Below are 21,944 nucleotides of genomic sequence, written 5' to 3'. Positions count from 1 at the left end.
TCCAAATTAAACTGTTACTTTAGAATTCAAGGGGGAAAAAAGTACTTGTTTTTTCTTTTAGTAGGGAAAGATCTACAAGACATGAATTTTTTTCTTTTTGGGGTACTAGTTTTTAAAAACTGTCCTTTGAAGGTATTATTTGGCACTGTTCATCTTAAACTTTTGATTTTTTAGTTGTAATTGGACACAATATTTTTTTTTTAGTTGTTGATGAACGTTCATTTTATTTATTTTGTATGTGGTGCCGAGAATCGAACCCAGTGCCTCATGCATTTGCTCTACTACTGAGCCACAACCCCAGCCCCACAATATTTTATTTTTATGTGGTGCTAAGGATAGAACCCTGGGCCTCACATGTGCTAGGCAAGTGCTCTACTGCTGAGTCACAATCCCTGTCCCTCATCTTAAACTTTTTTTTTTCCAGGTTTACCAAGGACACATATATGCAAACATTTAAAAACTGATGTGCCACCTACAGTGCAAAACCTCGATTTCAAAACATATTTGAGCATACAAGAAGTATGTTAGATAAAGCAGGCCTTTATCATTTGAAAAATATGGCATATTTCTTTAGTAGAATTTGGTCCAAACTGGATCAAGTGGTGTGATCTTCTGAGAAATGTCTTTTTCGTATATTATTCTAAGTATTTAGAAGTGCCTCACTCTATTTCAAATTATTAAAAATACTTCAGCTGGCCTTTCCCCCCTAAATACTCAGAATTCATTACTTTGCCCATGATGTATGATGTATTACCATTCATCATACATTTAAGGACTAGAGATCTGAGACTTCTGGGGAATAGCTTTGAGCAGAGAAGAGTGACTTGTAACAACAGGTAGCTCTGTCAAACTCCATCGTGTGTAGACATTTTAAAAGATCACTGAGTTGGCTTCAATTTTTTTTTCTTGTGGGGGGGCAGTACGGGGAATTAAACCCAGGAGTGCTCTACCACTGAGCTATACCCACAGCCCTTTTTATTTTGAGATAGGGTCTTGCTGAGTTGCTGAGGCTGCCCTTGATCTTGTGATCTTCCTGCCTTGGTCTCCCAAGTCTCTGGGATCACAGGGGTGTGCCAATGCACCTGGCATCAATGCACTTGGCTCTTTAATATGGGAAACACAACAAAGAAGCCAGGATTTGGCCTGCCAGGAATGAACAGGAATTGGGAAAGAACTTTTATTTGCAGATTCTAGGAAGGTAGGTTACAAATAATGGCATGTCTCAGGGTCTCTAAATAACACTCCAGGCCACTTGAAATACAAAAAAACTGTTCTACTTTAGAAAGTAGCTCCAAAAGTTCACAGTTTTTTTAAACCTACTGTAGGACATTATATACAAATCCCACATAATTTGGATAGGAAAAAAAAGCATTATCAATATTATGAAAATACATTTTGTGAAATGGTTTCCAGGACTGTAAACTTGGCAGATAGAGCATAACATTGAAAATACTTTTAGCCAAAGAAATCTGTTGATGCAAATTAAGTATATTTACAGGCCTAAAGACTGGGATAGAAACATCCTAACAGTATCACAAATATGCATTATACTACTTTGATTACTGAAAGCAAAATAGTTTAATATTTTATTGAGTAGTAGAAGCTTGTCAAAGAATACTCATAGAAAAGCAGCTTTTGAAATAAGAATGTATGTTTTTCAAAAATTACTTTGGAAAGACTAAAGCTCTATAGTTGGTAAAACTATAAAATGTCTTCATGTATTTATATGGTGATAGAAATTGCAAAAGGCTTTATATCATTATACACATATGAAATTAACATCTTCCTGGTCTCAGGATTTTCATAAAATTTACCTTTTTTTGTACAATATGGCAATGCCAACAGCTTTAGAAAATATCTCAACCAACCAATCAACCAACCAACCAACCACTGTTTCATTAGAAACTGCACCAAATCCAATGTCAAAAACATTACTTTATTTTTCTAGGATGAAATGTCCTATTCCGTACAAAAAGAATTGCTGTTTAGAATTTGCCACAATTTGTTAAAAACATAGCAATCTATTGCCTACAGGTAGGAAAGTTCTTGCCGTAACAAGTTTTAAATGATTAAGCTCATATATATTTATATATATATGTATATGAATAAATATTACAGAAATACTGTGACATGATGAGATGCAGAATAACTTTATAGTTCATTAAAATGTAGAATTCTTGCATCAGCACAGTGCATACATATGTAACATTTTTTAAAAACTAAAAGGACAAAATAACTTGTATTTAATTACTTCCATCTTAATATTTTAAGCAGAAACTTTTGTTTTCATGTTTCCATATTGAGCAGTTAGTCTCTTTAGTTTGTAAGGATAGGTTTAAGTGATGTCTTTATGCACAAAAAGGAATGGGCTTCATCAGACAAAATTAACCCAGAACAACCTGTCCACCTGAGCCTGTAATAAGAAAGAACTGGGAACTCTATAGCAATGTCTTTCTTTTAAGAAATTGGTCTGGGAAAGATTTTGCATAGCAGGGCAACATTAAACAGAAGGAAACTTTTAACTAACAATAACTAGGTAAGTTCCAGAACTTGGTAGGACAAAGCTAATATGAATTAGTGCAAAATTAGAAAAATTTTGCAAAGCTGCATAACCCAACTCTGGCATACATTAGAGAAGCCATTGTTACAATGCAGTAATATCATGTGTAAGGTTAGAACACTGAAAGGAACAACATGCAAAATACACCTAAATTCCAGGGTTCCATCTTCTCCCTACTCCTCACGCTTCTTTTCCTTACAAGGAACAAACAAACTCAACCAACAAACAAAAAATACAGAGGATGGGGTCATCTAAAAATGCCCTTCATACAATATAAGTAGCTATGTGTAAAGGGTCATTTGCCTGGAATCATACCAAGTACAGAGGAAAGGCAACGTGTATTGTGTCATATCACCCTTATCATTGGTGCAATACAACAGGATTAGCACCCTGGAGATTTTCTGACAGGGCGACAACAAACTGGGAATTATAAAACAAAGGGCCACTGCTGTCCTAGAGAAACCCATCTGATTAGAGCCTTCTGTCTTTCTCAACTGGCAGCCCCCCCCACTTCCCACAGAGACTTACAGATAATCATTGCGCACATTCAAAGACACCTTCGTCTGTGGGAGAAAAATTATCTCCATTTATTTTGTTTCATATACATCCATAGTTGAATTTTAATACAAAAAGAAAAAATTAGAATCTGACAAATGTTTACAAACAAGATACCTTCAAATAGATTTTGCTCATTTTAGCCTGGTGCAGAGTAAATGACAAACTGTACTGGTATATCAAGGCAACAGAGTCTGTAGTCCAGGACCACTCAGTCCAACCTTTCTGCAAGCTTAATTTTTGTCTACCATGAATAATAAACTCATTGTTGATTCCCAGTTGTGTGTGTGTGCACATGTGTACATAGCAGCTCCTTTCATAGAAAGAAAAGACATCTAGAGGTCGTCTTGTACTTTTACCTTCAGGAATCATGATAAGATACAGGATGGATTACATGTAACCGGGGCTGGATTTTATAAGAAAAAATAATTAGCTGACAAATGAGGGCAGCAATAAAAAAGCGTCTTTTTTTTTTTTTTGCAACAATAAATAAATACAGTCAAAAGTTTTCTGTGAGACTCTAAACCAGCTTCTTCACTGAAGAGCAGACGTGGCATTTCCATGGAGTTACACTTGACCCCATAGTATCTTTTTTTCTTGCTTTCTTTTTCTTTTTTTTTTTTTCAATAAACAGTTTTCCCGCTTCTGCCACAATAGTAAAACCATTTGATCTTGACAAGATAATGGTGTCGTTGACTTTGCTTTTCCCTTGACCGTTGGACAAAATTGGCCAAGAATATAATTGGACTGTTATGACCAATAAAAATGAAGTTTAGGTCAAGTCTTGTCAGGATAACCTGACTAAAAACATCTGGCTCCTTAATTTAAAATAGTTCAGACAACCAGATTCTTGCTGTGTTTTATGTTAGGTTAACACGCTGAACTTTAAGAAGCTGTAGACTGCAGTTTGTTGTTATGAGACCTACAGAATACAGAGAAAAGGGAACAATTAAGCACCCTTCATTTTTGGAAACAATGATGTTCTATGTGAATGCCAAGGCAGTCAGTCTGGGGGAAGCAGCCATGTTCTTTCACTCATCCTTGGCAAGCAAATAGAAGAGAACAGTTAAATTTTTAACCTATAATATTAAAACTTTTCATTGTACACTAAACATGATAGCTCACTGGAAAAAGCCAATATTTTAAAAATATATATATATATATATATATATTTGTCTAATAAAGATTACAACATTTTTAGCCAACGGGACAAATATAGAGACATTTACAGAAGCATATCATTGTAGTAAAAGGAGTGTGTGTGTGTGTGTGTGTGTGTGTGTGTCTATTTACATTGATTTGGGAAATATAAAGGGAAAATTATATTAAAAGAAGAGAAATAGAAATATTAAAAATCACATTTTTTTCTATTAAAGTCCAGAAAGTCTTCTTTCTAGTTTCACAGTTTTATTCACAACTTTCATTAGTAAACCAAATTACTGTACAGTTACCAGGACTAATTCAAAGTACTTTATATTGCAATAGCAGATAAATACAGTATTCCAAGAGTTTACAATTTTAAATACATTGTTCAACATGGCTGCTAGAATAAATTTTTTAACCACTATACATCTTTTTTTAACATTAAAAAATTATATTAACTAATCTCAACTTTTGGGGGGACAATTTCGAATTATGTAATCACGTGGTACAATAAAACAGTGACCCCAACATCCAGTTCTGATTCCAGTTAAAAATTCAGACTAAAGATATCACAATCTGTAAGAAAAGAAAGAACATGGATGGTATAAATGATGAATTATATAACAAAGTGCAGTAATGAAAATGATGTGCAAACTATATTGGAGACCATAAATTAAAAATGGGGACATATGGCAAAGGAAATATTGGAAATACATGATTGGCAAGCTTACTTATGTTTCATTCAGCTCTAAACCTCGAAGTAACACAAACTCCCAATAAGGTAGTAGTGAGTTGCCTTTATACAGCTCTTGACATTGCAATTTATTTAAGAGGAATTGAGCAAACATCAATTTAGTTTCCATACCTTTTAATGAAAATTATATAAATTTGAGTATATAAAAAGCTACATTAAATAACTAGGTGAGAAGACTTCCTAAGTGGCCCCTTTGGGCTGGGGGTGTAGCCTAATGGTGCTGTAGGTGCTCAGGGCAAAGCCCTGGGTTTGAGCCCCAGCACAACAAAAGAAAGAAAGTACTAAGTGACCCACTTGTTGCACAGACTCAGCTACTAAGCCTCCTCTCCTTCCTCAGATTTCTGTTTTGCCACTCGCTCTAGGAACACTAGGCACTATCCTCTCCTTCATCAGCAGCTGCAACCCCTCATCCTCAGGGTTCTTCCTTCAAACTTGGCAGTAAGAGTGGGATTCAAACATCCCAGCTTCTGCCTTCCAGTTATTTCCAAAAGCCTTCTCAATTTCAAAACACAGTTTTTGAGAAATTTAATCAGAGGAATAACTCACTGCATGAGGTACAAATAAGAAAGCACAAGAGCAGAGGGCTTGTGATGAGAAGTCGCACTCCTCTGCCCTATCTTCATTCAACCTGAAGTCCAGGCTCCCTGAGGCCAAGTCCTTCCATCTTTTAGCTCTCTGTAGTTAGATTTCTTATACTGCTATTTCTTGCTTTCTCAACTTTATTTTGTTTAAACCCTACTATGACAAAAGAGAACTGAACTCTCTTACCCATTTTCTCACCCTACTTTTTGAGATCAAGTTTTATTTCCCTGTAATTATTGTATCTTTCTTTCTGTGTTTTGTCTATAGGCTGAATCTAAAAGCTGAAAATCAATGCAACGGTTTTATTGTCTGTGAATATCTTTCTCTGTAGCATCTAGTTTTTGCTAAGGAGGCATTCTTCTATAGCTTTTTGTTTTTCATGGAGTTTCTAATAGACTTTCTTTTTATTTCTTACATTTTTTATGTTTTAATTTTTAATTTGATCCAATTAGTACAAAATTTAACATATGAATCATTTCTTTTCCTTGACACCTCTGTCTTGGGAGAGGTCCATTCTCCTTCTCTAATTAGATGCTTGCTACATAGGCCTGCTGTACAACTGTCACCCGAGTTAGAATTCTTATACCTCTGCTTTCTTGATTTGCTCCCTTATTTTTGCTAATGCACATATATTAAAATAATGTGTTATGAAAGGGTGCCCTATAATAACATAATCAAAAAAATGTATTTATTCTGCCTTAAAAAAGATTTTTTCCTCAAATTTTTGGATGTATTCCTTCATAACTTTTAAAGTCCCATACTATAGTAGAAATGTCTGATGTCGTTCTAGTTGTTATTTTTATATACTGTCTTCTGTAGAAGACCTTCTTTCATCCTAGGCATTTGGAAATTTTACAGTGAGGATAGATCTTTTTCCATTTGTCCATCTGTTTTATGTTTACAAATTGTTCTCCACTAACTCCAAGAATGTAAGTTCCATAGAGGAACCGGGTTACTATCAGGTTCTCAATAATTATTTGCTGAATGGAACTGCTTGGATTTAAAGTACTGTATCTCTCATTAGCTCAGGAAACTTGTAATTAAACTTTTTTTAAAAATAAGAAATTTTATATTAATCTTTTTCCTTTTTTTTTTTTGGATACTGGAGATTGAACCCAGGGGTGTGCCATGATTGAACTAAATTCCCAGACCTTTTCATATTTTTGTTTGAGACAGGATCTTACTAAGTAGCGCAGGCTGTCTTTGAGCTAGAGATCCTCTTGCCTTGGCCTCCTAAGTAGCTGGGATTTTAGGCACCCAGCTTCAGAATGTTGATTTTTACGCTTGGTATGGAATCACTCAGGAGTGCCATTAGATAATATATAGATGTCTAGGCCCCAACCCAGCCAATCTGAAATGTCCAGGGATGATCAAGCTGGCAGCTTGGTGAATGTGGTACAAGTAAGTAATGAATCTCAAGGCTACAGAATGGTGGCAGTTATCATAAGAAAGGAAACCAGGCCTCCATGGGAAGGAAGAAGATCATGGGCTGAGAAAGGGGTTGAGGTTCAGAAACAGATGAGCATGAAGGTAAAGTTAAGTGACTTTCACACAAAGTTGCTCAATGATTTTATGTCATCAGAGGTTTGAGGAAAGGCCCATGGATTTAAAGTCTAGTTTTACCTACAGAACACACATCCAGAGAAACAGAACATTTTATGACTTCAAAGACAGAGCACACGTAAATCAAGGAGAAAGTGCTTAAATGCCCCCTCTGCCCTTCCCTTAGAAGAATCACTTTCTATGTCTTCAACCCCATACAGGATACAAACTTAGGGAAAGCAAGAGCTCTGCCTGCCTATGCACATCCCCATGGCACATAGGATGGCATCTTGCATTTGGGGAGCATGAAGTAAATACTTTTGAATTTAAAAAGACTCAATTTTTAAGCATATCAAAACAGACCCAGAAATTTCTCACAGCTGAGCCTGTCCACTTGTCCCTAAGAGTATATCATAATGTGAAGTCTTGCTTTTTTTTGTAAATTTTGACTTTAAGGTTCAAATTTTCCATAAACAGTATTAGCCATATTTATTAGATGGGACAGTGTAGAGTTTGAGGAGGTAAATTAATTCAGAAACTGAACATATGTGCTTACCTGCTAGCCTTGAATCCTTTCAATTTCTGTACAAAGAATGATTCAAGAACTTCTGCACACTGGTAAAAAGGGGAGTCACTTGGATTGTAGTAACGACAGTTATCAAAAATTTTGGTCATATCTGCCACAAATTCCGTCAGCTTTTCATAATATCGTCTTTGTACTCTTTCCTCCATGGTGGCAAGGTCTTCAAAACATAAAATGGAAACAAGTTTCAAAGCTTTAAGGTTTTTTCCAATATGAATACATCCTGCAGTTCTAACCAATTAGAATGTATATCTACTGTTCAAACAGTCCTGGAACAAAGCTGCTTTATCACTGGAGATTATTTTGTAATTCATGAAAAATGTACCAGCACCTTTTCAAAATTTTTCTCATTTATTTATTTAATGTGGTGCTGAGGATCAAATCCAGTGCCTCAGGCATGCGAGGCAAGCGCTCAGCCACTGAGGTACAACTCTAGCTCCTTAAAATTTTGTTTTTGATTGAAGTTCTAAAATAGAAATCCTGGTTGTTGTTAAGAAGGTTCTTGTGCTTTTAATTAACTACATAGAACAGCTCTTCATTCAATTGGTTTAAGGTAAAGGAAGCCACATCAACAAGTATAATAAATTCTCACATGCAAACAAATAAAGTGTCTACACAAAGAGAAGTGGGAATCTAGAATTATGAGCAAAATCTCTGTACTAGTGGTTTTATGATTCTGTATTAGACAAATAACATCATTCTTTATGCAATTTCATTGCTGCCTTATAACAAGTGATACTAATTTACCATTCATATCAGTATTAATATAAAAGTATCTACTAAAAATAAATGCAAGGGAAAATATTAGCTGATATGAATAATCCTATCAGCTTATAATTAATAGTTCAGGCAGAATGCAGCAATAAGTGTCATCGAAGTGGTAGACAGGTATGACATTTAGTTTCAGGATGGGAGCTGGTTACCAGACTTTCAGCTGCACCTGCGACCTCCAGGGAGGAGAAAGGAGTTGAAGGTTAAGCTGATCACTGATGGTCAGTGATGCCTATGCAGGGAAGCACTTATAAAAATCCCAAAGGACTAGGTTCCGGGAGAATCCAGATAGCTGAGGATGGGCAGGTTCCAGAGGCAACACGGAAATCTGTGTCCCTTCCCTATACTTTGTCCTGTCTAGTGTTCATCTCTATCCTTTAAAACAAACTAGTAGACATAAATGTTTCCTGAGTTCTAAGAATCACTGTAGCAAAGTAAGGGAACTGAGGAAGACGTGGTGGTAACCCCAATTTACAGTCTGAAATGTAACATCCTGAATGACCTCTGGTAATGAGCCAATATTACAATTTTTAATTTCTGCTATTAAGACAATGAAAGTGTTTCTGTAGCTCTTCATATCTTCACTACCAGTCTCAATTTTTTTTCTGTGTTTGTTTTGCCTACTTTTCGAGACATTCATATTATTGTCATTATTACTTAAAGAGTTATTTTTATAGCTGGGCATGGTGGCACACACCTGTAATCTCAGCAACTTTGGAGGCTGAGGCAGGAGCATTGCATGTTCAAGACCAGCCTCAACAACTTGGTAAGATCCTGCCTCAAAATAAATAAAAAATAAATAAAAAGCTGGCTCAGTGGTAAAGCACCCCTGGGTTTGATTCCCAGTGCCAACCAATAAACCAAAAGCTACTGTTGATTTTTCCTGTTGGTTCCTGCACAACTCCAGAGGAAACTACTACTTTCAATTTAGTTTGTATCAGTCCCGACATTTCTAAACACATTCATGTACTTTTAACACACAATTGTTTACTGCTTAAAACCTAGGTACTGTTTGATAATGTTCATTTCTCTTCCTCTAACAACATGTCTTAGAGAGCTATATTATCTTCATGCACCTACAGAAGAGATAATATTATGAAGCATATATATAACAAAACTGAGAGAGGAAAAGAACAGAAAAACAACCTAGTTCTTCAAGAAAAGAATTCTGATTAAAAAGTTAAGGTATATTTAATTAAATACTAAACTACTGCTCTGAAAATGACTGACTCAGGAATACATTTGCATTTACTCTTGTATTCCCTGTCTCTTTTTCTATTTCCTAAATTTTTTACAATTAGTATGTATTTATTTTGTTAGAATTTATTAATGTATTTTAGCAAACAACCCCGGATTTCTTCTCAAAGACTACATGAACCCAAAGTATATTCAGTGTTTAACCCCTTTAATCTGACATTCAAGAGCATGGAGCTAACCGGCAAAGAATTCCCAGTGGTGTTGGTCCTCTCAGTTTGTGTGATCTGATGTTCACACCATGGTGAAATTGCCTAATGCATCCTCCTCATCAAGCAACAGGCGACTGTGCTCGTCTATCAGAAACAGTTCTAACCAAGTCCCACTGCTTCTTCTTGACTTTCCCTCTTTTAAGTGGCCACCAAACACAAACCCTTCCCATTTAGAAAATGCTTCATGGCTTTGGAACACAATTCTTCCATCAGCTGAAACTAATCCTTTGGCAGCTTTTTATCTATTATAATTTTTGTAATCCCTTTTAGAAATTCATTACTTTTTTTTTTGAGAATTTTAACATTTATTTATTTTTTCTTAGTTCTCGGCGGACACAACATCTTCGTTTGTATGTGGTGCTGAGGATCGAACCCGGGCTGCATGCATGCTAGGTGAGCGCGCTACCACTTGAGCCACATCCCCAGCCCAATTCATTGCTTTTTAATAATCAATTGTAGCTGTTCATCTTAATACAGTCAGTTATAGCTACTATTTATTGTCATTTTTTATGGGAAATTAATCTATATTCTCTTGCATCTCTATTGCAGTTCTATCAACTTTGTTCTCCTTCAGGAAAATGTGAGGAAGAGGTGACAGAAAAGGAGGAGAAGGTTAGACATTTATTCTTTCATACAGCTGCATAATACTCCACTCACATCATTGAATTTTGTTACTCCTCTGCTGATGGTCATTCATTTCATTTCCAGTGCTTTCACAATTGTAAGCACTGTTGTAATGAATTTGTGCATACATAAATCCTAAGAAATGAAATTGCTGGGTTCAAGGGCAAACATGTTTAAGCTTGCCAATTTACCCTTTAGAGTGACCATACCAATTTATACTCCCACCAGCCTTGCTCAAGATATCCTCATGATGTATGAACTTTATATGGATATTAAAACTATTTACTGAGATTTCCAGAAAAAACTTCATATCCTACTCAGGTACTTACCCATAGGTTCCTTAATAACACCATAATAATCTGGTGCATCATTAGGGTCTACTGGTTCAAGGAAAGGCCAGGCCATCTTATGAGCCTATAATAAAAAATAGGTTATCATTACTGTCGGGTAGGAATACTAATTCTATTTCAGTTTCTCAGGTGAATTACTATACCAAAAAATCCTTAAATTGTAAAAGTCAGTTTTGAATTTGAGATGAAATTATTGAGATCAGATGATTTCCACTCTAGTCACAAGTTACCTAAGATGAGCACACTCTATAATAATGGCTCTCAAAGCTGGTGGGAGGACCTTGGGGGGTGTGTGGGGAGAGCACTAGCTTGGGAGTCATGACATCTGTGCTCTGGCTTCTGCATGATGACCTGCCAGTGGAGTGATGCTGGCACGCAATCACTTGTGTAAAGCTGGCGTGGATGGGTTCAAAGTGTTGAATGGTTACCATTGCTGGGTAATGAGGTGGCAAAGATGTGACGTTAAACAACATTCAACCACATATCGAGTCTCTGATTCTCCTTTCAGCTCTTCCAATTTCTGTGATTCTGATTACAACAGAAGAAAAGTTTCAATCTGGTGCTCTATATACGCATACTTTTCCAGTACTCCCTAATCTTGTAAACCATGGAGATCTCCCCCTACTTTTTTTTTTAAACAAGGGAACGGGGGGTAAGTAGAATTTAACCAAATTCTTCCCAACCTATGGCCATGACATAAAACTCTGTTTAAGAACTGAATTTAAGGGGCTGAGGTTGTGGCTCAGAGGTAGAGTGCTTGCCTGGCATGTGTGGGGCGCTGGGTTAGATCCTCAGCAAAATATAAAAAGAATAGAATTTAAGTTAAAAACAAGTTAGCTGTTTTAACTAAGAGTGTTAGCTAAACAACAGCTGAGATGGGATGCAGACACGGGAACCGTGGGGAAGCTCATGCCATTGACATGTGGAAGACTGACATCCGTCAGGCTCTTCACTCCAAGAGCTGGGAGTCGGCAAACAGCCAGGAACCAGAAGATCAAAAGTTCAAACCCTAGAAATGTTTCCAAAGTTATGCAGGTTGGTTCCATTTTCCAACGCTGGGCGCAGTGGCTTCTCACCTGTAAGGAACGCAGCACCCTCTTCAAGCCCTCATAATCTTTCTCGGTGAGTGGCGTGAGCACTGTCATGGCATCCTCTGTCGACTGGCACTGTGGACAGACATACTCATCAATGAGCTCTGCCTCACTTTGCAAAATGCCAACACAGCGCCCATGGTACCAATTCTGACACCGATCACAGCCAATATAAAATCTGTAAGATCCGAAATGGAAATGTGAGACCAAAACACACGGGATAACATTGGTTCTAATTTACTTTTTAAAAACAATAAAACATGCAAGCGAAAATGTGCTAAACCCTGGGGTATAAAATAATTTTAGTATTATGGTTGTTTTAAAACTCTTGAGATTGACATTCCAATGTGTTAATTTAGTATTTCTGATGTTAAGAACAAGCAGTAAAAGTTTATTAAGAGAACTATGTAATATTGAAGAACCAATTTGAAGAAAAATATAAAACATTTAATTGATTTTAAATCTCAAAACAAAATAAAACACAAAATCTTTCAACTAGTACTGTACCAAATGGGAGTTCAAAATCCTATAAGCTAATAACAGAGTCTCAGAGCTTGTACCCAAATTAGCATTTCTAACCTACAATAAAGCACCATATCAAACACTGATAAAGTCCAAACAAATCAGGCTATTTTAATCTCATTAATTTCTATGTTACATATTGAAGAATCAAATCTGCCATTAAACCACATTTTCCCCAATGCATCTCAAGCATTCACTATGAAGCAACATAAATTTCAAAGGGGAGGTAAAGAGGGAAAAATAGAAAAAAAAATTGGAAAGGAATTTGTATTGTAAGTGTATAATATATGCAGCAAAATATCTTGCTTTTTATTTTAAAATAAATAAATAACCAGTCAGAGCAATTTGGCTTCCTAAGTTATTAAATATGATGGTCTTATCAGAACTCACTGTGACTCATCATAAGGTGTTCTGCAGATACAGTACAATTCCTCACTGCTGCCCTCTTGTGCCCGTTTACAATCATTACAGATGTACACATCCATTTTCTTAGCCTCCTTTTCTGTGATGCCAACACATTCTCCATGATACCAGTTAGTACAAAGATCACAGCCAATATAGAACCTAAAAGTATTCACAATGAAAATGACAATGTAATTGTCATTTTGAGCTGCATGGTACTTAAATCTGTCTTCCTGGCCCTGATTCACTTTTCTTACAGGATAACTTTCTACAATGAGTCAGCTAAACACCCTAAATCCAACCATGCTAACCCTGGCAAGCTACAGCATCTGACACTGTATCAAGTGTGAAAACATAAGGTCACTCACATCAATTTCAACAAGCACACTGTTTAGTGAAATATGGGTCTTTAAAAACATACTGGAATTTGAAAAAATAAACAACACACTGATGGTAATGTCTTCCTCTTAATGAATGTGTGTAAAACTAAAACAGGCACAAAAACCAAAGCCAAAGAATCGAAGACTTACATCTGTCAAACCTATTCCACAGAAGCCATTTCAATATCAGGGCTATTTCTTAGATAGGTTTGAAAATGTATCTCACAATTTAAATTTGAAAACAAAGCAAAGCGCAAACACCGAGTAAAAGTTACACTACAAGGAACATGCAAGGTCAGCCAGGTGCAGAAGATAAATGGTCAAAACATGATATGAAGAAGAAAACTAAAAAGGTACATGTAGTAATTCACTTTCTACCAAGTTTCCTAAATAAATGTTGGCACTAATCTAATTAAAAGTCATCTTTCATAAAAGATGACTTGGGCCAGTTCTGCAGTTAATACAATGTATGTGACTATGTGGAGAGCGCCTGGTTAGTTAACTGGTAAGGAGTGCTGAAGGAACTGCTTGCTTCAACTCAAAACCAGGGACACACAGCAGGGAGAATGATGTAGAACAGTTATGTGGAAGCTGAGGAGGCCCTATGGTATCTGGCAAGGTGAGGCTGCATGGGTATGTAATGGTAGGCAACCTCAAGGTTTTGTAATTAGGCACCCTAATGACAAACATCAAAGTGTCTATAACAAAGTGTTGACAGGCGTACTGCTGCAACGCCATGCCAAAGTCAGTTAATGTGAGTCACAGAGAACCAGACTGGCCTTGCTGACACCACTGACAACCCTTCTTTCTACCAAGATATTTCTTGGTAAATTCACCTAGAAGAATGGAAATGGGTCTTCAAGTTTCAAACTGACCTGCTTCACAAATACGAGGGAATAACACACAGCTGTGTGGCTTATCCTATTACCAGAAATACCTTCTGAGGCATTTCTCTATGTTGTCTCTTCAATGTGGTAGGCTATCTGTTCTCCAAGTAAGATCAGGACTTGAATTTCAACTTTCTTTTCAGTAATAGGGAATGTACCTAGGGGTACTTTACCAATGAGCTATATCCCCAACCCTTTTAATATTTTGAGACAAGGTCTGGCTAAATTGCCCAGACTGGTCTCAAACTGCCACACTTGCCTCAGACTCCTGAGTAGCTGGGATTACAGGCTATGCATGTATCACCACGCCCGGCTTGAATTTCAATTTTTAGTTACTTTCACTAGATTCTCAAACCAGGGGGGTTTGAGAAATTAGGAAATACTCCTTAAAAAAAAAAAAAAACCTTATTCCAACTAGAACAGGGAATGAACAAACCAGGTATACTGAAATGTTAATGATGACAAACTAAAAAATATGAAATATCCACAAAATAATGAGGCAATCTCAGTAGAATGAGCACACGTACATGTGCACCTCATTTTATGCAACTCAGATATCCCAAAAAAGTTGTGTATGAAATGAATTTCTATGATTTGAATATTTTAAACAGGCCAAAGAACTCTTATTATTTAAAGAAATTCCATAAGCAGATCTTTTTATAAAGAAAGTAATTCATGTTCTGTTTTGTTGAGGGAATCATTTAGTAGGTTTTGCTTAAAGTGAGGCACACTTATACCAAACGGAGGGAAAAATCAGTTAACAGTGTTCCACTTTATAGACTATGTATAATTTCTAATGAGGTACGACAATGAAAAGTGAAGATGCCTAAACTGAACTGTATTTAACTCAACACAAAAGTGTTCATCTGGTGTTGGCGGACAGATGACAATGCAGCCCAGCAGCACTGCAGCAGCCACAGTGCTGCCACCCAGTCATCATTAAGAGACCACTGTCTATCCTACATATTGGTCAGGCACCCACTTAAGGTAGACATTAAACAATTCTAATTCTAAATGATCATTTTTTTTAAAGCATAATCAAACTCTTTGGCACTGTAAAAAAAATACTGTGATTAATTGTGGCTTTAAAAACTGACTTATGTTTTAATGTTCAAAATAAAAATTAAATATTTAATGATAGTAATGACAAAAAAAGAGAAACGAAATTTATCTATTGATGTCTCTAAAGTCTTGCTTATATTACCAAATACAAGTCACTCAACTGTCAAAAACAGCTTCCAGCTGCCATGGTTATCAAATTTTTGAGTCTTATGCTTTAAGAATGGGTAAAAGAAACTTTTTTTTTTTTTTTTTAGACGGGGGGGTCTCTACTGCCCAGGCTGGTCTTGAGCTCCTGGACTCAAGGGATCTTCCCAGCTCAGCCTCCTGAGTCCTGGGGTGCAGGCAAGTGCCACCATACTCAGCTTTAAAAGGAACTTTTCTTTTATAAAATTTTCTGACTTTTGTTCTCAATAAGGTGTTTGGAACTTTGATAAAAATTTCATGTTGTAGAATTCCAATATTTAAAAAAAAGGAGAATTGCTTAAAAGAAAAAAAATTTTAAAAAGGGAACCACTCAAATTTGAAGCCTCTTGAACCAGTCATATTCAGACTCCAGAAAGGACCTTCTTGGTTCTGGGCATCGATAGTAATACATTTCCTCCAAAAGATTACTGATGGATTTGGAGTTAATTCAGAGCGAATAGGAGGAAGCAAAGGAGCAACAAAAAGCTCGTTTTTGACAGAAAAGAATATAAAGAAGGACATAAGACTCATAAACATGAAATAGCAAATTTTACTTTACTAATGTCAGAGTTAAAAATATCATATGTAAGATCAGAGAGGAAACATTATTATCCTTACAATCGATTATTTTCAGTTAGACTGTTACCAATACACACATTTTCTTCAAAACTGTCAATTTAACAGCTAAACTTTAAAGAATAGAAACTAGAGTTAAAAAATCTACTCACTTAGATTCATCATAAGGCGTTTTACAGATACAGTAAAGCTTTGTGTCCTTCTTCGTTTCCTTTGAGGTAGTAGAAATCATTTTCTTCTTCTTGGACTTTGAGCTGGAGTCTTTCTCCTCTTCCCGCTTCCTTTTCTGGGAAGCTGCAGGAAGTGGGGGCGTGGGGAGCAAGGCTGAGTGCTGCGGAGGGGGCGCTGCGGGAGGTGAGGGTGGAGGGGCTGGGGGTGCTGTGGCCACTGATGCTGGCGGAGAGGGTGCTGCCACTGCACTGGCCTGCACAGCCTGCATCATGTCCTTCTCCTTCTTCATTTTAAGATCTCTCCTCAGCTCTTCCTGTTGTCAATTAAAGACAACGTAAGAGGATCATTAGAATTATGTATAGGCATGACCCGGCCAGGTGGTGCTACATGACCCCACTTCCTGCAATAGCTCAAGTTTAGTCTGATGTGAGAGTTTCAGTAATTCTAAGAGTCTTCTTGCTATATCTTAAGCCCAGAAATACAAAACAAAGAAAGCTACTAGGAGGGAAATCAGAAAGATGAGCAAATGCCTAGAAAGAACGCCTCCACCAGCCAGCCCTTGTCCTGTCCAGGTTACTCAGTGGTTGCTTAGGGGATTGTATTTTGTATCTGTTCGCATTGTTGTCCTTACAGGAAGACAGAATGTGGACAGAACATGAAACTCAAATGCACTCTGATCAGCACAAAGTGAATGAGACTGAATGAGCTCACTTAAGATCGGGGGAAGCTAAAAACGAAAGACGCTGTTTTTGCAGTATGAGTTTTGCCATGAATTAAAATCCTGACTTTTTCACATGAAACATTACTCCCTGCACACAACTCTGCTGTCCAGATTTTAATATTTATTTAAAGCAAATTATGTTACCCAGAGAAAAGACCACTGAAATCAGCAACTACAAAAACACAGTGCAAATAACCACAGCCATGAACAAGAAAATCCTTTACAATCTGAGACATTTATAAATTTCCACAATAATTTCAAAATATCAAAAACACTCTGAACACATTTTTTATTGTTTTCCTTTTAAAAACTTTTAGGCTTTCAGGTCAACAACTTAGATAGCTCACATTTCTTTATTCTTTTCTTTTTTAAAAATATTTTTTAGTTGTAGACGGACACGATACCTTTATTTTATTTATTTTTATGTGGTGCTGAGGATCGAACCCAGAGCCTCACATGTCCCAGACAAGTGCTCTGCCACTGAGTCACACCCCCAGCCCTAGATAACTCACATTTCCTTTGAAAATTTTTCTACAGAAGCCTTAATGACTTTTTCCCTCCTTAAACAAACAAACAAAAAAAAACAACTATCCCATTGATCTTAGAGCTATACTGAGATGAATTATTCTTTTAAAAATACTAATAAATGTTTGAGGTTATTCTAGGTATTAATGGTTTACAGAGTGGGAGATTCTTGAATCTCTTATTCATGATGGAATAGTTGAGAAGTGCAGAAAGCCCGACACTGACTCTCAGTGGCTGTATATTGTTCATTACTTCTTCTGTTCCCATTTTTTGCTATTATGGTAGTTTTGCTTAAATTCTAAAGACACAGACTAGCTTCCCCAGATCAAAATGAACAAAAGAATGTGCTCTAACTGGTAATTTAAATGAATTCCTGGATTTACAGAAGTTTCATAGATTTTTTTTTTTAAAGAGAGAGTGAGAGAGGAGAGAGAGAGAGAGAGAATATTTTTTTTTAATATTTATTTTTTAGTTCTCGGCGGACACAACATCTTTGTTGGTATGTGGTGCTGAGGATCGAACCCGGGCCGCACGCATGCCAGGCAAGCGCGCTACCGCTTGAGCCACATCCCCAGCCCAGTTTCATAGATTTTAAAACAAACACTTTGCCATGTACGGTGGTGCACACCTGCAATTCTAGCTACTCAGGAGGCTGAAGTGGGAGAATTCAAGTTTGAGGCCAGCCTCAGTAACTTAAGAGAGATCATGTCTCAAAAGTAAAAAATAAAAAGGGCTGTGGAGTAGATCAGTTGTGTAAGTGTCCCTGGGTTAAACCCCCAGTACTATTCAAATAAAAAACAAATAAATAAGAAAAAATAAAGCAGAGACATCATGAAAAGAGAGGTCTATAAGAAAGGAAGGAAGGGAAGGAGGGAGCAAGGGAGAGAGGGAGGAAACGGAAAGAGGGAGGGAGGGAGTTAGTTTCAAAGATTTCCCTGAAGAAAAGGTCCATGAGTCTGGGAAAAACAACACAGCAATCTACCCTGTACTTTTTACCTCTGCGCACCACCTGCCTCCACGCCCTAAGGTACATTAGTAACAATCATGATGTTAGTACCTTGGGAAGCTAAAATACACAGGAAAACTATCAAATAAAAACTTCATGGTTTATGTAATGAATCCATTTTCTCTGGAGAGTCTAGAGACAGTCTGGAAGTGAGAACATAAGTGGTGTGGCTAACTCAACAGACTTTCTGTATTTAAAAAGACAGAAAAAAATGAACTTGAGATTAATTGTCTAAACTTACATAAACTCGGCAACAAAATATTAAGAAGAGCAAAGAGAGAAGATATACTTATGCTTGAATAAAACAGAGACAACTCTCTGGACAGGAACACAAAACTAAGCAGGGATAAAACTGCAGGCCTGTAGGGCTCCAGGTTCAGAACCAGGAAGTGGCACCCAATCTACAGCAGGGGACAGGCCCTAAAAATGCCTCCTGGGACTGGATGCTGTGAGCAAACTTCCTGCTGGAAGCCAGAGTTGGCAGAGTGAGCCTGGGCTTCAAGGGAGGAAGCAAAAACCCAACTCCTCTGACTCAGGATGAGCCTGCAACACTCAAAAAAATGAAAACAGATTACCTATGAATAAAGGCAACCAACAAAATCAATAACAGAACCTAAACTTACTTTACTGCAAATAAAATTAATTTTATAAAGCAAATTGACAAAAATTTACATGTGGCCAGGCGCGGTGGCCACGTGCCTGCAATCCCAGGGACTTGGGAGGCTAAGGTAGGAGAATCACGAGTTCAAAGCCAGCCTCAGCAACGTTGAGGCACTAAGCAACTCAGTGAGACCCTGTCTCTAAATAAAGTACAAAATAGGGCTGGGATGTAGTTCAGTGGTTGAGTGCCTGAGTTGAATCCCTGGTATCAGGGGAAAAAAAAATTACATGTATCTATCACATTTGAAGTGCTAAATAAAGATTTGAGTTCTGTCAAAGATAAACAATGCTGGGGTTGTAGCTCAGTGATAGAGCACTTGCCTAGCATGTGGGAGGCATTGGGTTCGATCCTCAGCACCACATAAAAATAAATAAGTAAAATAAAGGTATTGTTATCCACCTATAGCTAAAGGGAAAAAAAATTAAAAAAAAGAAAGAAAGAAAGAAAGAAAGAAAAAAGAAAAACACAAGCAGGGGGAAAGGCAGAGGAATAAAAAAGACAAAGCACAGGATTTGTCGGATGGCAAGAACTATTCTCTTTGATACTTATAATGGGGGACACGAAACATGCAATTTTCCAAGCCTTTTTTAAAACTTTGAGACAGGGTCTCCCTAAGTTGTTTAGGACCTTGCTAAGTTGCTGAGGCTGGCTTTGAACTTGCAATCCTCCTGCCTCAGCTACCGAGTTGCTGGGATTATAGGTGTAGTCCACCACATCCAGCTGCACCTTAAATTTTAATACTTGTTGTATGAATCAACATCACACTAATTACACTATTTTGTAACCTACTTTTTTTTTTTTTTTAAACTGGGGATTGAACCCGGGGGCGTTCAACCACTGAGCCTTATCCCCAGCTCTATTTTGTATTTTATTTAGAGACAGGGTCTCACTGAGTGGCTTTGCGCCTCAAAGTTGCTGAGGCTGGCTTTGAACTCACAATCCTCCTGTGTCAGCCTCCAGAGCCACTGGAATTACAGGTGTGTGCCACCGCATCCAGCAGGATCTTAAGTTCAACACTAACCTAGGTAATTCAGTGAGATTCTTCCTCAAAAAAAAAAAAGGGGAGGGATGGGAGCTGTGAGCATAGCTCAGTGGTTGAGACCCCTGGGTTCAACTGCCAGTATGAAAAAGAAAAAAAAAAAAAAAAACAATTAAGAAACTTGGGGTTTCAATGTAATACTCAAGTCACAGACAATAACAAACATTGTCCTCTTTCTTCCAATCTTTGCCTCTTGTTTCTTTCTCTTGACCTAACACATTAGCCAGAACTTCCAGAGATGTTAACTAATAATGCTGGCTGCTGGCACCATTGCCTGGTTTCTGACTTTAGAGGGAAGATGTCTAACATTGCAGTTATGTAATGTTGCCCACTGGTCTGGTGGATATTTTCCTTGTATTTCTCACCCAAAACTAGACATTTTATGAGATGTTTTAGATCGCCTACTTGTCTTTTAAAAAGCTGTGCATGACTGTTCCCCTGTCATGAGAGTGCTACAAAAGGGAGGAAATAGCTGTGTCCGTATGAATAAATATTCAAATGCCCTCTTCCATTTTTCAATAAATTCCCCAAGAAAACAGTAGATCAGCAACACTTTCAGAATTAGTTAACAAGTTAGGGGAAAATTATCTTTTTAATTTAAATGGTCACACTTTGTTTTTCATACTTATCATTATTTTGCAGTACTGTCAGATCTTTCTTGTGGGACTTTGGTCCCAATAACTTTTGGCAGGATGATGTTATAGATTATAAAAGCTATTCTCAACAGAGTTCTAAAATATTTTAATCAGTGGATTAATCTCTCAGAGTGGCCAGTCAGAGAATATGATATAAAAATACATTTAGAAAAGCTCTATTGTTTCAAAAGATATATATGCCTTTTTTACTTGATGTACTCCAAATACATGAATGTAAATTCGAGAAAGTAAGTGGAAATCTTAGGCTTATCAGAAATTCAAGGCAAAAAAGAATAGCATGAGACACTAAATACTGAACAGAGGTAAAGGATACATACACCCTCTTACCTGCACTTCAATTTGCAGATCTTTGTCTAGGAGTGCTCTCTTTTTCAGGATTTCGGCTTTGAGTTGCTCTTTGTGTTTGAAGAGCAGAGCAGAGAGCTTGGTAGCATTCTGCTTGCTCCGTTTCTGTTCCACACTCTCCTCACGCTTCCGTTTTTTGGCTGCCTGTTTTTCTTCTTTATCTATCTTATCCAAAATATACTTCATCACCTGGTTACAGACAATCATTCTAGAGAAAAATATACAACCTATGTAATGCTGGGCGTTTTAACCTGCAAGGTTTAAGACATGAGTCTTCTATGTCCCTACAGGTGATACGAAAACTTTCTGTGACTGCAAAGCTCCAAAGAGTGACTCAAACCCATTACGCACAACTATTAGTGCCAAATGTTCTCAGTTAATGAACTTCAATCAAGACAAATACAAAATAAGAATGCTTGTGTGTATGCAGGCTAAAGAGAAGAGACCAACACAGAAGGAGGCCCTGTGTTCTCCCTACCTTTGATTCTCTTCTCTTTCAGCTGGAGTCATGGTCTTTTTCTGTTTTAAATGTTCTATTACAGCATTATGCTTCATCACCACCTTTAGAACAGAACAAATCCAAAAGTGCACATTTTATAATGACCACAGGTTAGTTAGCACACAGATGACAACAGTAGAAATCAGAGCACATGTGGTTTTCAAAGAAATGGTAAGAATTTCACATCATTAATACAAATAAAATTAGCAGCTACTAGAAGGTCTACACGTTGGGTATCATGTTAAGATAGGCACTTAACAATACTTTATTCTTTACAACAACACTAAC

The 21,944-nt window shown here is 37.1% G+C and overlaps 1 protein-coding gene across 16 annotated transcripts in view; it reads right to left on the bottom strand.

The window, feature by feature from the left end:
• Positions 1-3,124: 3,124 nt before the first annotated feature.
• Bptf (bromodomain PHD finger transcription factor) overlaps positions 3,125-21,944 on the bottom strand; it is a 134,404-nt gene continuing 115,584 nt past the window's right edge. For 9 of the 16 annotated variants that reach the window (XM_078041850.1, XM_021728418.3, XM_078041859.1 and 6 more), the window contains 8 exons: positions 21,636-21,718; positions 21,140-21,365; positions 16,186-16,517; positions 12,934-13,107; positions 12,007-12,199; positions 10,910-10,994; positions 7,693-7,879; positions 3,125-4,037 (listed from right to left, as the gene is read on the bottom strand). In XM_078041850.1, the coding sequence (XP_077897976.1) occupies positions 4,001-4,037; positions 7,693-7,879; positions 10,910-10,994; positions 12,007-12,199; positions 12,934-13,107; positions 16,186-16,517; positions 21,140-21,365; positions 21,636-21,718 (1,317 nt within the window). In that variant the 3' untranslated portion in view covers positions 3,125-4,000. Of the gene's footprint in view, positions 4,835-7,692; positions 7,880-10,909; positions 10,995-12,006; positions 12,200-12,933; positions 13,108-16,185; positions 16,518-21,139; positions 21,366-21,635; positions 21,719-21,944 lie in introns of all 16 variants that reach the window. The other 7 variants (XM_078041853.1, XM_078041857.1, XM_078041862.1 and 4 more) reach the window with 2 other exon arrangements.

This window comes from Ictidomys tridecemlineatus, chromosome 3 (assembly GCF_052094955.1).
Source record: "Ictidomys tridecemlineatus isolate mIctTri1 chromosome 3, mIctTri1.hap1, whole genome shotgun sequence".
In the NCBI taxonomy this organism is placed as follows: Eukaryota; Metazoa; Chordata; class Mammalia; order Rodentia; family Sciuridae; genus Ictidomys; species Ictidomys tridecemlineatus.
Note: the sequence above shows the minus strand (reverse complement) of the source record. Positions and strands in the feature narration are given on the sequence as shown.